General features: G+C 51.5%; 8 protein-coding genes across 8 annotated transcripts; 5 read left to right on the forward strand and 3 right to left on the reverse strand.

Annotated features, from left to right (window-relative positions):
• The first annotated feature begins 726 nt into the window (after positions 1-726).
• BO88DRAFT_400803 (DUF2011 domain-containing protein) lies at positions 727-2112 on the forward strand. The gene is made up of 3 exons (XM_025705683.1): positions 727-820; positions 895-1444; positions 1537-2112. Exons 1-3 carry the CDS (start codon positions 795-797, stop codon positions 1894-1896), a joined length of 936 nt encoding a protein of 311 aa, XP_025569031.1. The 5' UTR covers positions 727-794; the 3' UTR covers positions 1897-2112.
• BO88DRAFT_33109 (uncharacterized protein) lies at positions 1928-2920 on the reverse strand. Its single transcript, XM_025702660.1, has 4 exons — positions 2791-2920; positions 2618-2722; positions 2368-2547; positions 1928-2298 (listed from the first exon to the last, which is right to left on the reverse strand). Exons 1-4 carry the CDS (start codon positions 2795-2797, stop codon positions 2282-2284), a joined length of 309 nt encoding a protein of 102 aa, XP_025569032.1. The 5' UTR covers positions 2798-2920; the 3' UTR covers positions 1928-2281.
• BO88DRAFT_33114 (uncharacterized protein) lies at positions 2865-3310 on the forward strand. The gene has a single exon (XM_025702661.1). The coding sequence runs from the start codon at positions 3045-3047 to the stop codon at positions 3267-3269; it is 225 nt and encodes a 74-aa protein (XP_025569033.1). The 5' UTR covers positions 2865-3044; the 3' UTR covers positions 3270-3310.
• Positions 3311-4644: 1334 nt separating this feature from the next.
• Positions 4645-9734, forward strand: BO88DRAFT_440468 (uncharacterized protein). The gene is made up of 5 exons (XM_025709789.1): positions 4645-4753; positions 4813-4905; positions 4958-6342; positions 7546-9331; positions 9353-9734. Exons 1-5 carry the CDS (start codon positions 4732-4734, stop codon positions 9358-9360), a joined length of 3294 nt encoding a protein of 1097 aa, XP_025569034.1. The 5' UTR covers positions 4645-4731; the 3' UTR covers positions 9361-9734.
• A 544-nt stretch (positions 9735-10278) lies between these two features.
• BO88DRAFT_400808 (LSB5 family protein) lies at positions 10279-12541 on the reverse strand. Its single transcript, XM_025705684.1, has 4 exons — positions 12031-12541; positions 11726-11877; positions 10657-11676; positions 10279-10602 (listed from the first exon to the last, which is right to left on the reverse strand). The coding sequence occupies exons 1-4, from the start codon at positions 12043-12045 to the stop codon at positions 10590-10592; spliced, it is 1200 nt and encodes a 399-aa protein (XP_025569035.1). The 5' UTR covers positions 12046-12541; the 3' UTR covers positions 10279-10589.
• BO88DRAFT_33198 (3'(2'),5'-bisphosphate nucleotidase) lies at positions 12468-14244 on the forward strand. Its single transcript, XM_025702702.1, has one exon. It carries the CDS (start codon positions 12890-12892, stop codon positions 14141-14143), a length of 1254 nt encoding a protein of 417 aa, XP_025569036.1. The 5' UTR covers positions 12468-12889; the 3' UTR covers positions 14144-14244.
• Positions 14181-15287, reverse strand: BO88DRAFT_400810 (mitochondrial 54S ribosomal protein uL6m). Its single transcript, XM_025705685.1, has 3 exons — positions 14971-15287; positions 14785-14898; positions 14181-14719 (listed from the first exon to the last, which is right to left on the reverse strand). Exons 1-3 carry the CDS (start codon positions 15242-15244, stop codon positions 14346-14348), a joined length of 762 nt encoding a protein of 253 aa, XP_025569037.1. The 5' UTR covers positions 15245-15287; the 3' UTR covers positions 14181-14345.
• A 121-nt stretch (positions 15288-15408) lies between these two features.
• On the forward strand, positions 15409-17416 carry BO88DRAFT_440472 (putative nuclear membrane fusion protein Kar5; the record flags this gene model as incomplete). Its single annotated transcript, XM_025709790.1, has 5 exons — positions 15409-15813; positions 15863-16680; positions 16726-16923; positions 17006-17026; positions 17072-17416. The coding sequence occupies exons 1-5, from the start codon at positions 15711-15713 to the stop codon at positions 17414-17416; spliced, it is 1485 nt and encodes a 494-aa protein (XP_025569038.1). The 5' UTR covers positions 15409-15710.
• Between the last annotated feature and the right edge of the window lie 670 nt (positions 17417-18086).

Below are 18086 nucleotides of genomic sequence, written 5' to 3' on the forward strand. Positions count from 1 at the left end.
TGGTTGGTTAGGTGATTGAGATCTTGGGTGACTTGAAGGGAGTGCCGGTTTGGATAATTCGGTGGGTTGGGAGTGGCCCGTGCGAGCCGATGTCATCGGAATCGGGTAGATGTAGTATGAGTGCCTTGAATGTCGTCCATTGATGTCGACACTGTTCTCTATCAGCCAACTTAGACTTCTAAATAGTAGCAATGGCTTCAAGGGCTGGATTTATGCTCCGTTGAATGTCACGCCAGGAAGTGCTGTGGTTACTGGGTTATACAGTCACATGCCTGGTGGAACAATCATGTCGTCGTATGATCTTTGACATTCAGAGTCAACAGCTTATACTATGTATCCTGACTTAATAGTCATTTCTTCCAAGGCTTAAACAAGTTCTATATCATATCAATGGCTACTGGTCGCATGCATTCATTTGCGCCTCTAAACCGGGGCTTTTGACCATAGAACAGAAAACCCAATTGCATGGTTCGTAATCAGGTCCTACAGAATAAAAAGGTTTTCTCTGCTATGATAGTAGTCAAATCTCTCTTTTATATATCATAGATGCTAATCTTTGAATACAAAAGCAATAAAGTATCAAGTCCATATCAACGACTCTACTCCATACTCCATAGGGCACAGAGATACCAATCAATCCTCCGAACCCGTGGCCGCACGACACCCGCCCGTGGAAATAACCACTCACCAACATCCGCCGACAATTTTCACTCCACACCATCAACCCTCAGCTATCATCCACCACTTTCCTCTACCAAACCCAAACCCTTACACAAAAGGCACTGCAGACAAACATGTTCGACCTCCCCAGCGCGAAGCGGTACGCCACTACACTACCCTCCCACCAACCCCAATTCCAATTCCAATCCCACTAACCAACCCTCCACTCCACAGCGTCCGTCGCGAAGAACTCCTATCCCGAACATCCACCTCGCCCTCACCCTCCCCACCCCCCGAATCCTCCCTCACAGACGTGCACCAACGTCTCGGCGCACTCCTAGACATCGACTCCCTCCTCGCGCCCCCATCTGACGACCCAACACCACAACACTCAACCACCAACGCGGACGAAGAAGAAGAACAAGAATTCGAATTCCGACTGTTCAGCGCCCCCGCCAAATCCTCATCCAAAAACGAAGACAAACCAGCAGCACGAGCAGGAGCAGCCGTCGAATCATCCAGCAGCACAACCACCCAAGCCCAGAAACTACGTATTCGGGTACGTTCGCCGACACCCGGCGCCGTGGGCGTGGAAGATGGACGCTTTGTGAATCCGTTTCGAGGATGGGGGTATTATTTCTCTGCGCCGGGGATGATGGCCGGGGAAAAAGAGGATGGGTTACGACGACTGGAGGAGGAGGAGAGGTTGAGGGAGAAGAGGAGACAGTTTGAGGATGTGGCTGTTTCTGGGGTGCAGGTTGTGGGGTTTTCGGGGGTTTCGTGGGTAGGTTCTTCTATTCTTTCTATATGTGTTCTTGGGTTGTTTGTCATGAGGGGCTTAGTGGGTGTTTTGCTGACTTTGTTTGCTTTATCTAGCCTGGGTGCCATTTGCCCTGGAGGGTCGTTACATTGAAGAGTGAGAAGAAGAGTAAAGGTGCGGCGGTGACGTGTGCGAAGGACCCCGCGGAACGCGCGCCGACGTCGTTGAAGAAGCCTGGCAAGAAGCGCCGGATTCAGTTGCGGAAGAGGGTTTCGGCTGCGGAGGAGAGGAAGAAGAAAGAGGAGGAGAAGAAGCTGTTGGAGGCGGAGAAGCGGAATCGGAAGAATCGCGAGAAGAAGATTAAGCGCAGGCAGAAGGCGAGAGAGGAGAAGGCGGCTAAGGCTGCTGCTGCTGGTGGTGAGGCACCGGCTGGTCAGATGGATGTGGATGTGTCTTCGGATGAGGGTAGTGATTGAGGGGGGTTTCAATCATGGTTCTTGGATGTATGTATGTTCTTCTAGCTCAGTTTCGGCTTATGATACCCACGTTGATATCGAATCATCGATTTGATTGATCAGATTTTTCTAGTTTTTACGAAATACACTGCGAGTGAGCTGAGATACTTGCTTGACGCGGACAGACTGAATTATTAGACTATGCGAATACGCATGGCTATTGAAAGCAGTACAGGGTATATGAAAAAGGTGGATATCAACAAGAGAAGAGCAACAACAGAATGAAATCAGCGCAGTCTATGCTGGGGTATGAGAAGATGATGCAAAGGGTAGGAAAATGATGCCACGGGCGAAGGAGTGGATGATGCACGCAATGAGAGCTGCATCAGCTGAAGCCTAAGGGCAATTATTTGGTTTCTTTGTCTGCGCAGGGTCAGTCAGTCAGTCAATTGATCGTCTCGTCGCATTTGGCGAGGGGGCTATTCGACTTACCAGCTGCGTCTCCAACAGTCTCGGCGGGCTTAGCAGCGGCATCAGATGCACCGGCAGCGGCTTCCGCATGAGCTTCCGTCTCAGGCTTTGCCTCGCCAGCCGGGGACTCCGTCACCTCGAGGGTCGGGGGAGCGGCGGAAACACCTTCGGTCTGAGCCTGCTCAGCGGGCTTGTCGGCGGCTGCATTATGACATGGTCAGTAAGTGGTCGTGGCGAAACCTGTGGCAGTTGTAGGGGGGGGAAAACGTACCAGAAGTGTTCTCAGCAGGAGCAGCAGCACCTTCGGGGTTCTCCTCGGCAGTCTTCTTCTTCTTGAAGATAGCCTTGAGCTTGTTCTTGATGTTCTTGAGGAAGGCTGGGATGCGAGGGTTAGCGACAGGTTCATACGCGCGTACGCAAGACGATCTGCGGGGTTTCACTCACCAGGCATGTTGGCTGTTGGAGGGGTAGTAGGAGTAGATAAGGAGGGGAAGTTCGGTATACTCGAGTAGGTAGATGATGGATGATGAAAGGAAGGATCAACAACCACAACGGTGAGATAAAGCAGGAAAGTGTAGTATAGAGAACAAAGAAAAGTTCAAAACACAGAAGACAAGGACAAGAAAGAAATAAAAAAAATAGAAGGCTTCGTATGGCCGTAGTTATGTGTCCTCCACGTGACGGGGGGCACGGTCCTGATGTTGATCGCCAGCGCCCTTAATCTAGTCTGCTCTTCGATGCCTCCTATTCTTCTCGCTTCAGGGACCCTTTTTCCTACTAGCTACCGAGTAACATCCTGCCTCATCTCCCACCCACCCCCCTCTTTCATGTCCCCGCCGACCACTGCTGCTGATCCACTGGCGCCGTCATCTAAAGGTTTACCTATTAGTCATGTCAACTTAACTAGTTCTCTAGCTAGCTAACCCCTGGGTCTATCCAAACAATTACTCTATCTAGGGAGTTACTATACGAGGGATGGGCAAGTGCATCGGCACCCCGCCGCGTTAGTAACCCTCGGTTCGCGCATCTATTGCCAACGGAGCAGTTGATCCCGGCTCGACTATCCTGTTCTTGCAGTGGTGGTGGCTGCTGCTGCTCAAGAATAGCAACTTAGCAACTCGAATTATGGAGACCATCGTACTTTCTGTCCAAGCGCCAGGGGGTGGTGCATGAAGAGTGCGAGTCAGGAGTTGATAGTAGACTGTGACTCTAGTAGTATCTTCTGCTTCTCTTCCTCCTGGAAGCGACTTTTTCTTTTCCCCCCTCATGGCCCTTATTTTCAGGGGCAACCCTTATCGTGAGATTGACCAAGCGCTGTCAATAAAACCCCGACAGAGAAAATGTACGAGGATCTAGTAGTCCATCACCGGCCCCACTTTTACTTTCGCGAACAATCCTTATTCTGCGCTTATTTGGGACTATTAGATGAATTGGGTTGCCGTGAGTGGAGACCTTGTATATAGGGCACGGAAATTGCCCTACTTCAGGTCAATGGACTCACATCGCCGTGGTGGTTTTTGGTTTTGAGGGTTGGAAATTGCTGGAGCACTCTATCTTGGAAGGTCCGGTTGACTCCGTCAAATCTTCGTATAATGTTAGTCTGTTTCATCTCTGCATGCACGATGCGCCCGTTAGCCAGTGACAAGCTTGGCAGCGCGCCGTTTGCCAGTCCATAGGTAGACTTTTGTTCAACAGTCGGCCGACATGGTGTGTGCAGCGCTCGTTAAGGCTATGAACCTGGCTTTCAGCTGTATCTAATATTCCAGGTCACGTCCATTGGTGCTTCATTCATGCTTGCAGTTGATGTCCAGTGACGAATGAGTGGTTGTCTACTCCGTACTGGGTGACATGACTGACCAGGCCAGAAATAGAATGATAGGTCGAGTGCAAAAATAGGACTTGCCGGTTTGCCTCAAGTGATTGTGAGATTCAGACCTGTTCATCGGATCAGGGGGGAGGTAAGGAACTAGACCAAGAGTCTGCTCAAGTCTGATCCATCGTAAATACGACCGGGTCTGAAGAGCCATGGTTGGAAACCCGCGAAAGTCGAGGATAGCTCACATCAAGGTTCAGCAATAACCGTGGAAGGGCAAGTGTCCGACCGCCCCATTCTCAGTGCCCTGGGATTCGTCGAGAGCTTCAGTCTGCCGAAAGCTACGAAGGGGAGACGAGCCGTCATGGTGGATTTGGATAAGCTTGGAAGCGGCAAATGATCGGTCGCGTTATCGCCCGCTCTTTATCGGAGCGCCGCCCGAATTACCGCCGCTCCGCCAAGTTGCGTTGCACACCAACCTAAACACAACCCACCGGTCCACCGCTGTATATCCGACCAGAATATTGGTGGTACAGGTATGCGTGTTGATCAATCCAGAACAGCGGCTTCGAATGGACCTCAAGGAGAGCCGGTGTCCGAACAGACGCCCCTCCTTGGGGATCACTCGCCGAATGAACCAGTGCCTTCGGGAGACTCCGAGGTCCCCTTGGCCGATGAACCCAGCTCGAAAGAGCTCATCCTCGTCCTGGGAAGTATCTGGGTAGGAGTCTTCCTGGCTGCCTTGGGTATGACCTGTCCTACTACAGGTGCCTCTTCCGCTGGAACTGACCGTGTTAGACACTACAATTGTCGCTACTCTCACTGCTCCCATCTCGTCTTCCTTCCAGTCCTTTACTTTACTGTCCTGGCTCGCAACCTCCTACCTGATTTCTAATGCTGCCTTTCAACCGCTGAGTGGACGTCTTACTGATATCTTCTCTCGGCGGACTGGTCTGGTCTTTTCGAATATCTTCTTCGCGGCCGGGAACTTGATCTGTGGCCTGGCAGAAACCGAGGGGACTATTGTACTGGGGCGCGTCATCGCCGGTATCGGTGGCGGCGGGCTAACTGCGATCTCGACCTTTGTCACCTCCGACTTGGTGCCCTTACGGAAACGTGGGGTGTGGCAGGGGATTGGTAACATCTGTTATGGTGCCGGAAGTGGACTGGGTGGTGTGTTTGGAGGATGGATCAATGACACTCTGGGATGGCGATGGGCCTTTTTGATCCAGGTACCTTTTGTCGTGGTGTCCGGCATCCTCGTAGCGGCCACAGTACGAGTGCCGGTCAAGGCCACGGACAACGCCAAATTGAAACGGGTTGACTTCCTCGGAGCCCTCACTCTGGTTGCCAGTCTCGTCCTGCTTCTGCTCGGGCTGAATACTGGTGGCAATCAGGTCCCATGGACGCACCCTTTGATCCTTGTCTCATTGCCGCTCTCCGCGGTATTCTTTGGCCTCTTCATCTACGTCGAGGCCAACATCGCGTCCGAACCGGTCATTCCTGTCCGGTTGCTTCTGGATCGCACAGTATTTTCAGCCTGCCTGACCAATTGGTTCAGCACGATGGCGGTGTTTGGGCTTTTGTTCTACCTGCCGTTGTTCTTCCAGGTCCAAGGTTTGTCCGCCACAAGTGCGGGTGTGAGACTGATCCCCCAAGCCATTGGCACCTCTCTCGGCTCACTGGGATCGGGGATCCTGATGCGGTCGACCGGACGATACAAGATTTTCAGCTATGTGTCCATGACTCTGATGGTTCTCTCCAATGTGCTGATCTGCACGCTGTCGCTCACAACCCCGTCGTGGCTACCCTTCATCTACTTCTTCCTGATGGGTACCGCCTATGGAAGCATGCTGACCATTACGTTGGTGGCACTTATCTCTGCTGTAGACCATGAGCACCATGCAGTTATCACATCCGCATCATACGCATTTCGCAGCACAGGAAGCACCATTGGCATCACCGTTGCCTCTGCCGTGTTCCAAAATATCCTCAAAACCGGACTATGGTCTCGGTTTGGAGATCGCGAGCATGCTGGCGAGCTGATTGGACGGATCCGCGATAGCCTCGAGGAAATCAGGAAGCTCCCTACAGACTGGATCCCGGGGGTATTGGACTCATACATGGACTCTTTGCGCGCCGTGTTTCTGACGTTGCTGGGACTCAGCGTACTGGGGGCGGTAGTCAGTATGGGAATGCGCGAGCACAAGCTGCATTCGAACCTGGCGCGGAGAGAAGAGTAGCGGAAAGTATAGAAGAAGAGATTGACGATTGATTGTGGGCGACGTGTAAAATTGGAGACAGCGTAAGAGATAGAGAACATACTACTACTTCTACCGACCATTCCTCCCGAACAGAACAGTAATAGCGACATCATCATCGGGTCAAGGCTGCAGGGTCCACCGCCCACCCGCCAATAAGCGCCGGTCTCTTCCGCAGACGAACCAGGAGTTCCTCTCCAGCGCAGCCTCTGGATCTTCCATTAGTTGAAAGACGAAACATATTCCTCTCCACTGAGGTAGCAGTGGCACGACTCTCCTCCTCCTCCTCTTTCCTCTTCGCTTCTTTTTTCCCTCTCCTCCAATTTTTCCACCGTCTCTTCTTAGTCCCCTCCATTCCGATCATCCCCGAGTCCCCTCAAATCGATACTTGGACGATAACCTGGGTGGCGTTGAAAGTTGCGCTGCAGACGTGGCGACGGCACACATCTTGGACACTTGACGCCCAAGCTCCGTTGCTAACTGGATTTCATTAACAACTAATTAATTCGCCCTGCAAGTCCCGCTGCTGCTTCAACCCGGCACACCGCTTCCTCCCTAGCCTGTCCGATCAGCCCACCCGTCGCTCAACACGTTACTGCTTCCAGATCCGCAGTGCGGTCCGGTTCCTGCCCTCGTCTTGCTGTGCATGGCTTGGGCTTCCTAATCACTGGTCTGGCCTGGAGGGAGAAAGAGACAGAGAGAGAGCTTTACATTGGGTTGCAATTGATCGACCGCTAGCCCCGGCTGGCCGACTTATATTCATACAATCGTCACCTGCTTGGATTTACTTTTTTTGTTGCAGGGCATTCCCTTCGCCGTTCTTGCGCACTGGCTGCGATTTCTTCCTTTCGACGGTACACCAAAACACTAATCCGGGGTTTGCTGGCTGCACAATCCCTGCAGGCGACAGGTTCTGGGCGCTTTCCCTTTCCTCTCCAACGAATCGAATCGTGACGTGACTGGACTATATTACCGCGGGATCTGCGCCTTAGATCGTTTCCTACGACATATTTCTTTTTCCTTTCTTTCCTCACTGTGATGGCTGTCGGTTTTGGCGCAAGTTTCCCCTCGACCTCGACTGGCGTCGCAACGGTGGTTTCAAAGGGTGTCTGGTCGGAAATGGAGGTCACTACAGGACTGGGAGGAAAGTTGACGGAACATACCACTACGACCCCCATGCAAATAGATAATCAAATACAAGAAGCCCCGGGCTCTTCTCCCCCTCGTCGGAAACGCTTACTCCTCTCCACCGAGAGTGCTTTTGTCGACAACATACTTCCATCGCTGGTTCAGAATCCCGATATCGAAATACGATTGATTACGGACGAGCCCTCCGCCCTTCTGTCGGGCGCAAGCAAGGTTCCTCATTATATGGACACGGTGGATAGTCAAACATTCGAAAAGAAGACTGGGGCTCGGAAATGGCTCAAGGCCAAGGCGGCGGAATTATGCGAGTGGGCTGACATGCTGCTGGTTGCGCCGATAGATGCTGGAGCGTTGGGGTCGATGCTTTATGGGCTGACCAACACGTTGACGTTGGCGCTCCTGCGGGGTTGGATCTCGTCCAAGCCGGTGGTGCTGATCCCTGGAATGACGGTTTCGGAATGGCACCATCCACTGAGTAAAAGGCAACTCCGAGAGGTGGCAGAGTTCTGGCCATGGATAAGTGTGGTGTCACCGGTGCTGTGGGAATCGGTCAGTCCGGAGGAGCTGGTTCAGCTACCATGGGAAGGCTTAAAAGAACTACATGAAGTTCTCGAACGAACTTTGGATCTATCGTTCTCTCAGGTCTCCACTAAGCCTGGCCAGCTTCCAGATTCCACATACCCGACCGGCATTTCGGAGCAGATGCCTGGTGATGCGGCGTCCACGATATCGCGACACCTCCTGCATCGAAGCAATAAAACGGAAAGTGGCCCGCGCTCACTACCCATGGAGCTTTGGCTCAATATCTTCGAGGACCAATTACACGACTGGGAGATCGCAAAGGCAGTTGGTATTCCAACCAATCTGCCCGTGCCGAAGGAATGGCAAAATCACTTGTTGAAGATGTCGACCCCAGCCTCCTTGGAATACACCATTCTCAGAGGATCCTTCGCTGCGATCAAAAAGCGTATTGACAGCCTGCCACGATGGAAGCCCCTCTCCGACCTTGTATGCCATCTCATCTTCAAGTTCTCTCGAACCGACATCCTCTCCTACCTCACCGAAAACCATCTCGATCTACTCTGGACCACCTCCCGACTCACCAACCTCCCCTACCGCGCATCCGCCATCTACGGAAATCCCAACATCCTCACCTGGTGGCGCGATGCTCCCGCCCTCCCCAACAAAGAATACATCGCCGACGCAATGGACGGAGCCTCCCGCGCCGGCTTTGTCGACGTCCTAGAATGGTGGCGAACCTCCGGCCTCGAACTTCGGTATACCGAGCGCGCCCTTGAAGCCGCCAGTGCCGAAGGCCGAGTAGCCGTCCTCGCCTGGTGGAAAGCCGCCTCGGCCAACGCACCCCCTTCCAACCCCATCCCCCTCAAAGTTGGTAAATCTGTCCTCCTTGCTGCCCAATCCGGTCGTACCGCTTCCCTAGCCTGGTGGGACGCCTCTGGCATCCCCTACACCCATGGCGAATCCGTTGCCCGCATCGCCAGCACACACGGCCACGTCCACGTCCTCGACTTCTGGTACCGTCTGAAAGGCGCCAAGATGATCTTCGATAGCCAAGTTCTCGTCGGGCCCACCAAGAATGGTCACGACAATGTCCTGGAATGGTGGCGTCGTAGCGGACTCCGCGTCGAATTCAAAACCTGCGACATCGAAGAAGCTCTCGAAGACGCGGACCCAGTCTCGGGTGCTGAAGAGCGTGTCCGCAAATGGTGGGCTCGGAACGGGCTTAACCTCGGTGTCGGGACGAGTGAGTGGATGAAGACGAAAGTGTTGTGATTGATCAGGTTTATTTTCTTTTATTACTTGTTGAGATACCTCAAATCTTTTTCCTACTTGCTCTTTTCTTTCTTGTCCATCCACACAAACATCATTGAAAGTTACTTCTAATACCCCGTTATTATCTTCGTTTCTTCTCCGCTGGCGTCTTTTCTACCATTCCATCGTCCTTCTGTTCATACCTATTTTTCTTCTATTACTTTGCATGGAGGGCCTGGGCTGGTATATATTATCGCATTGCATGCATGCTATCGTGCACGGGGAAGAATATGAACTCGATATTTAGCGTTGCTTTTATTGTTGTACCTACCTTGTAGGATAGCTTAACGGCAACTCTTCTCTAGTACTTTTAATACATTCGAGTAGTAAGAGGGCTTTAATCTGTTTAAATCTAGATTCCACTATACTACTACCTCTCACGATGATGTGGCCAGGTTTTTGTTGAATTAGTATAGATATGTGGAAAGTATAGGATCATTGGTTGGTTCATTCTAATATAGATATATAGTACTGAAAGGGAACCGTCGGGCTAGATAAAATCTAGTAGTAATTAATAGTAAATTACCCATGAACCGGTATATATTTCCGTTAGTAACTGATTACAACCGTAAATGACTTATCATATCGGATAGTAAACTACTATATATTTCACATTACCCTATTCACGAACAACTCCGCGGGGCCCCTGTGAGGAGGAGGAGGAGGAGGAGGAGGAGGAGGAGGAGGAGGAGAAGTAGTAGTAGTAGTAGTATTGTACCGTGACATAAATCCAACCCACTTCATTCTCATTGTGTCATTTTCATGAGATATATAAGTGTAGTACTAGAGATGAGAGTACTAGTAAGCGCTCACGAGTCTAGGTGAGTGCAGCCAGGTGCATTCTCTTATACGAAGTATTTACTGGGGGTTGTCCGGTCCCCTTACCTAACTGATTTCTTTCGGTGACATTGGTATAGCAGAATCAATCATAGGGTGCTACTTCATACAGAAAACTCATTCTAACAACTACCCCGTGCGCCTCATGCCATGCGGACACCAGCCGGACAAAGGTCAATGAAGAAAAGGGAAATGGAGCGACGTCAAATGTTTAGGCCGTCCTTGCGGAGTTCATACTTCTTTCTCTTGTCATAAATGAAAAGTGCAGGCCGTTTCAAAATGGATTTTGTGCTTGAGTTGGGTTGATGTGATATCAAGTGATGCGATAAAAGGCGGCGTAGGGAAGTGTTCGTCTAAACTTCTCTCCTGCTGGGGTATTAGGCGTAGATCTAGTTATTTAATAGTAAGGGTCAAACCTACCAGGTAGGTTCATGCTTCTCAATGCCAGGGGTGCGAATGGCGTTGCGGTCGCCAAATGGATTGTCCTCGTCGTCATCGTCTTCCGTTTCTGACTCGCTGTCATTGTAGACTCTCCTTGATGAGGATGGTACAGATATGCTCAAGGGGCGAGGGGGACGAGGTGGTTTCGGGGGGTTAACAACCAGCCCTGCGAATGAGTCGGGCAGGTCGTCGCGGTCAGGGGTCCATCCCGTCTCCAGGACGTCCTGGTCACTGTCACTGTCGTAGTCTACACTCTTGTCTAAGACTTCGAATGCCATAAGTGAGGTGACTAGCTCCTCGTTTGCGTGAATCAAACTACCCAGAAACTCCTCGCTTTCCACGTGCTGGATGTATCGCAGGATTTGGCGCCGTAATGTCTTGCAAGTCTCAAACCGGTTGAGGACTTCGGCATCTTCGCTGACCCGGTGCGTTTCGCGATTGACTAGCTTGAGGGCATTGAGGAGGTTTGTGCTGGCGACGGAGGCTGATGCGAGGGTCTGTAGGATTTCCGGCTTCTCTTTCTCGAGGTTGAAAGACCTGCTTAGTGTCTTCTTCTCCTTCTTTTCCTTCCTGAAAGATGAGAGGGACGATTTGCTGGATGTGTGCTTGTGCTTGGGGCCACTGAGAACTGTAGCAGGTCCATTTCCGGCTGACACGGACACCGTATGGCCCATCGTAGGTTCGTCGGATTGCCCCGCATCTCGCAAGACTTTGGCTTTTGCCTGAGTAGCCGGCTGCTTACGCTTCGGTAGTTGTCTGTAGAGACCTGTAACCCGCTCCATGCCGGGAGTGTTCTTGTATGAGGCAGCCCATTGCCCGAAAAGCTGTTTGCATTTCTCTTTCACCAAGGGATCGGAAATCGGGTCGGTCGCAGCGATTCGTAGTCGTTCCAGTAAGGGCTCATCTGCAAATTCCCGCAGAAAGCGGTCGCCGGTGTTCTGGATTAGGAAGTCGAGGATTGTAAGGGCTCGCAATTGGCGGTGAAGATTGCCATACTTGCTGGGAGGGTGTTAGAGCGCTGTCGAGCAGAGGAACTGAATACACTGACAGCTTCTTACGCAAAGCGCGACTCGCTTCCGTAGGACCACTGGCCTGGATGCGAATGGCCTCGATAAGATCCACGATTCCACTGGAATCTTCCACCTCATATTGTTCGCTGGTGAGGACCTCGATCTGGACCGTCACAGCCGAATACGGCTTCTATAAATGAGTACATCTATTAGTCCGCGAACAAGGGAGTGATGGAACCACATTTATGTCTGTGATTTTGCAGATAGATGTGAGTGTTGTGTAATTGACACTGTTCTCAATGCCAATTGGGCTAGGCCGCGGGAAGTTGCCAAATCGACTTACCGACGAGTGAAACATGGTGAAAGCACCGGATGAGGAAGTGTATAGAGTCGATATTCAATGACAACAACAGAGAATGACAGCCCCGCAAGTATTCAAATATGTGAAGACGATATTTGGAACTCTCACATGCGTATCGAATTATCACCAATACATACAGGAGGATCGACCCCGTTAAGGAGAGGTGGGTCGCCAGACGAGACGCAGTGGATTGAACCCCCTTTGTCCTCTTGGTGCTCACAATTATATGCCGCCGACAAGCAAGAGAGTGAGCCCACAATGATCTTACCCAACAGGGACCCTTTCCGGTGCCTTAGAGAGATAGATATCTATCCAGCGCGCAGCGGGGATGAAGCAGAACGGTGACGTGTTAGGCCAACTGGATAGCCGCTGTGCTGCCTTGGCGGGGGGTACAAAAGGACCTGGTGCACTAACAGGAGTAGCTTTGCATTGGCAGACTACTCGGCAGTGAATTGATCTCGCAGACCAGCAGCGTTGGAGCCGTTTGAGCTGCAGCAACTGCAAGAGACGAAGGATTGGACCGGCGCCTCCAACGTCATGCGGTGTTGATTCCATCCCGATCTCGTGACTGCCCCTCTTGCCCGTCCCAATCGGGACAAGTGCGGGGGAACTTTCCGACTCAGTGCCTGATTTGCCTGATGTGCGCCTGGGGCACTTCCAATGGCCCACGCCGATCCCGGGCTTCTTCATTCCTGCGAGTTTGAACGGACAAGCATAATCCCACGAGCAATCCTGACTCCAGTGGTTGGACCTCGTTTGACGCAGGAACTGCTCGAATAATTAACACGGACTGCTCGTATCCTGTTGCTCATTCATTCGCCACCCCGAGTATCTCAATTCCATGGGTCTCTGGTTAACGAATTCGGCAGATCCTTGCTCCATTCGCAGGCCGCGTACTATCTCCATCTTCTCCCGTCTGGTCCTCTGCTCCACTCTGCTACTGGGTGTCAGCTTCATCTTAAAAACCCGCCCTCATCTGCTCCCATCCCTCCCCCACCTATCCCCCTCCTTCTCCTCCTATACCCAACCCACCACCATGTCCTACCAACAAGAACGCTACATTGCCGAGCTCGCTGTCCAGCGGGCCACTCTCCTCACCCAGAAGGTCTTCAACGAAAAGGCCAAGGGCACCGTCTCCAAAGATGACAAGTCACCCGTTACCATTGGCGACTTCGGCGCCCAGGCTCTGATCATTCAAGCCATCCGCAAGAACTTCCCCAATGACGAGATTGTCGCCGAGGAGGAGGCCAGCAGCCTCCGCGAGGACAAGGCGCTGAGCGCCGAGATCTGGAGGCTCGTCCAGGATATCAAGTTGGTGGACACCGAGAGCGACAACCTCCTGGGAGGCCCTCTGCCTAGCGAAGAAGCGATGCTGGACATCATCGACCAGGGCAAGAGCGCTGGTGGTGCCAAGGGACGTATCTGGGCTCTGGACCCCATTGATGGCACCAAGGGTTTCCTGCGTGGTGGTCAGTATGCCGTCTGTCTCGGTCTGATCGAAGACGGTGATGTCAAGGTTGGTGCCATTGGCTGCCCTAACCTGCCTGTCAACGACGCCGAGACCATGTCCGCGGGCATCGGCGCCGAACAGTCTAGCGGTACCGGCAAGGGTGTCCTCTTCTCCGCCATCCAGGGTGTTGGTTCTATCAGCCGGCCCCTCACCAACGGTGCTCTTGCTGAGAGCAAGTCCATCTCTATGCGCCCCGTCCCCGATATCGCTCAGGCCGTGTTCTGCGAGGGTGTCGAGGCCGGTCACTCCGCTCAGGACGATAACGCCGCCGTTGCTAAGCTTCTCGGTATCACCTCCCCCAGTGTGCGTCTGGACTCGCAGGCCAAGTACTGCTCGATTGCCCGCGGTGCTGGTGACATTTACTTGCGTCTGCCGGTGCGGAAGGACTACCAGGAGAAGATCTGGGACCACGCCGCAGGTGACCTGATCGTGCGGGAAGCTGGTGGTCAAGTGACGGATATCTACGGCCAGCGACTGGATTTCAGCAAGGGCAGGACCCTGGCGGCCAACAAGGGAGTTGTCGCGGCCCCCAAGGCCCTTCAGGACCAGGTCATCGGTGCTGTGAAGACTGTCCTGAAGTTGTAAGGGCTAGGTGACGATTAAGGGATTCTCTATCATGAATGTAATAGATTCTCGATCAGTTCTGTCAGACCGTGCACGCTAGATGCGTCTCTAAAAGTACATAAAAAGAAAGGATACCAATTGCGAACCAAAAGAACCGTGCTCGGATATACATGTACAGAAATAATAAACACAGTTTCGTTCCCCCAAAATATAGACGCCAATTTCAACGAATCTTCTTGTCCTTGAGCTTGATCGTCTCGCCGTTGACGAAGATACCCTTGCCCTTGTAAGGTTCCGGCTTGCGCCATTCGCGGATCTCCGCCGCGAACTTGGTCACAAGCTGCTTGTCCACACTCTCCAGCAGGATACGAGTCGGCTGAGGTGTGCTGGCCTTGACGCCCTTGGGGATACCCAGCTCAATGGGGTGCGAGTATCCGACCTTCAGGGACACGAACTGCTGACCGGGGTATTGGGGCTCAACGGTGGTCGCCGTGGGTTCAATGGTAGCTCTGTAACCAACACCAACGAAACTCAGAATGCAAATGTGACCTTCCGACACTCCGAGGATGTGGTTCTGTAGATGGGCGCGCATGGTTCCTAGAAAACACAGCAATCGTCAATTATGATCCAACAATGGATTTATTTCCAACGAAGTAACGCACCCCACATAGCACGCTGGTGAGTGATCTCTGAGTCTTGAACGGCAAGAGTAGCTTTGCGAAGGGCTTCATCGTAGTCGATTTTCACGTAGGAAGGGACGTTCAGTGACAATTCACCTAGCGCTCAAATGTCAGTTTCGCTCCGCTTTTCCGACGCCGCTGTTATGAAGTGTAGCCATTGCTCCTTACCCAGGGGTCCTTTGACCTCAACGGCCATGTTGGGGAAGTCAACAGACTTGGCCTTGGTCTTGGGCTGAGGGAGGTCGATGAACTTCAGGGACACCTCCGGAGGCACCGTGATCGCGGCGCCGCCAACTCGCGATTGTACCGGGGACGTGGTCGAGAAAGGTTGTGTCCGGAGAGGGTGAGAGAAGGCAGGGACGAGGAAGTTGGGCAGAGGTCCTTGTCTCAAAGGACTCCGCGCAAGCTGCCTAAAGCAGCTCTGAGACAAGTAACATGACATGGCGACGGTAATTGTGGATTTGAGGTCTGGATGAGTGCTTGGGAACTCCGATGCCGACTGATTTTGTCCGGAGATCTTGCACTCCCGATGTGGTTAGCGGGTGGTCACGTGATGGGTTGTATAGATGGCACTTCCCTTTTACTTCCTTCACATCACAGAATGTTGTTTGTATAACTGTGGATTGTTTTCTTTGAACCCTAGTTTGAGTTGATTTTGTTGTTTTAATGATTGTTCTGATGTAATCATCGAGTGTCTCATTCCTGTACTGCAGCTTCAGATGTGCTGTTGCTATGACTGTTGCTTGGTTTTAATTGCTGCTTCGTACTTTTAGCTCCCAACTTGTATACCATCCAATCGCTATTCCATTCTCTTCTCTGCTTGAAACTATCTGCTACTCTAATCAGCATATCCTCTGCGCTATTCTACCGCTAACATCCCAGGGTTGCGACATATCACCACAGCCAAAATGCCGGGAAGCTCAGGCATTAGAACCCTCTTCGCTTTGCTACGCTACCTAATATTAATAGTAAACATCTGCAATACAACAATTGCTGCTAGTTCAATGAATGGTACGTCTACTTACACCCTTTGTTTGGTTTACGCTAACCTTCTAGCAAGTGCTTTCGGCCGAAGACCGAAATTCGAATATGGACGTCGATCTAGCCTCTTTATTAACATCCAAAAACCACCAGCGTGAAGTACTATTCTCAGATGCACTTGGACTTGTCCAGTCAATGCAGACTCTTCCATCTTGCCATCGCATGGCAGTTTCAAAACTGGTTACTTCCTGCCAGTCGATCGGGGGCAGATCTGACAAGCCGGACCCAAACACATTTACGACGTTGGAGCACATCCGCTCAATTTACGCGGTAAGGCTTGCCATATGCGAGCTCAATGAAGCGGGTGCTGCAGTTCCCACTTCATGCCATCCTTTAACTATGCGGCTGCCGCAGAAGAAAGGATTCTTCGGGCTGTCCACCGATTATAAGACACATTTTAATGCTGCAGAAACCGTGACCAAAGGACAGTTAGAGTCATGTCTCCGTTCTCTAGAGTCGCGGCCCCAGTGGTGGACATCTTATAGTAACAGTAGGCAAAATGCCGTGGTTATATGCCAAGCAGCCAGATTCGAGATTGAAAGGGGGGAAATTATTGAACTCCACCGGTCTATAATCGAAGGCACGATAAAGCTTGATCATGGTCTTCAGGAAGCATTGAAAGTGGCCGCAACTGGGCTCTCTCAATATAAGGAGTTCCTGCAATCAGTCGAAGACATGAGAAGCAAGCTGGTGGTCAGCATGGAGGAGACGGAGCTACACTTCAAAACTAGGTTCGAGAATTTGATCCTCGACATGGGTGTCCACGTTGGCTCGATCCTGGAGCCTGTGGTTTCCACTATTAGAAACCTACATAGCAGCGCGGCGTCTCTCGACAAGGTCAGTAGATTACAGCTTCCTAGAGCTATGGTTGACGCATAGCAGGGTATAGCGAACGCAGCGGAAAGTGTCAACGACTTACGGCACACCTTGAAGCTCGTTGAGGAAGAAGGCATGGCATGGGGTCAACAGCAAGCAGTCGCTCGACAACAGGATGCTCTTGCAATGAGTGACTTGGTTTCAGACGTTCAAGGCGACATAGAAAAGCTGTCTGGCACGGTAGCAAACTTCGACTCTGCCCTAGTAAGCCCTGCCCTCCCATATAATTTCTAGATATTGACTAGGTCAGGAATGGCTTGCGGGCAGGTTCGTCCAAATACTTCAGCAAGAGCAAGACATATCTAAGGTTAGCAGTAACCTGTGAGCATGAGTATTCAGCTAACCTCTTTAGCGCCTAAGTAATCTTGAAACTGCCCTAAGTGGATCTCAAATAATCGCTGAGGACCTGCGCAGCACTCAGCTAGGGCAAAATGAACTTCAAGAGCATCTCCTCACAAATATGCGGATCTCTCAAGCTCTTATCGATAAAACAACAGCCGCAGCTGCGAACCTGCAGGCAATTGTCGACGACACCGCGAAGCGATATGAAGAGGTGCCTGCTTCAAGACGTCTCTTAGGCTCATACCCTACACCCGTGTATAGCCTTTTAATCGGCTTTGTTGGTGCACAAAGCCCCAAGGCAGCGATAGTGCTACTCGTTGTTTCCATATGTATGTATCCAATGGTCTATATATGATCTAGGCATGTTGCTGACATTGTTGATCATAGATCATTTCCTACTTGATTCATGATATCATGGTCACAAGCATGATGTGGCGTCATATACTATAGCTGTCATATATCTATAGCATGGAAATCAGTGTTCAAAATGATACACTATAAGGTAGTCTGGCTTTTAGTATAGTTTGCAATGAGCGGTAGCACCCTAACGTAGCACGAAAAGACTGTGACGGCCGCTCCCGACACTGGTGTAAGAGAACAGTAAGTCTCTGAGAGAAGAGATGTAACTAGTGAATCCTGTAGGAATGAATGTCATTGACCCAAAAGTAAACCAGTTTACCTGAGGATAGAGATAATGACTACCTAGAGTGCAGGCTCCAGGCATACTATGAACAAGGGGTGAGATGGACTACCTGAGCCTTTAGGGTTAAACTGGGCAGAAAACAGCGGCATGATGCGGCAGAAAAGCGCCCGCCGATCAGCAGTCAGTCTCCCTCCACCCTTCGCCGTTTCCTCCCAGCCTCGCTGATCTCCATCTCGACCTCAATTGTCTGAAGCAAATCTGTGACCAGGCGAATAAATATTTATACAGTACGTGCTTTATTCCTACACAGCCATTAATATCCATTTTTCCCGGAGACATCAATCGCAACCCCCGCAGCAAACGTCTCCGGTCCACACGCAGA

This window comes from Aspergillus vadensis, assembly GCF_003184925.1.
Source record: "Aspergillus vadensis CBS 113365 unplaced genomic scaffold BO88scaffold_1, whole genome shotgun sequence".
Classification (NCBI taxonomy): domain Eukaryota; kingdom Fungi; phylum Ascomycota; class Eurotiomycetes; order Eurotiales; family Aspergillaceae; genus Aspergillus; species Aspergillus vadensis.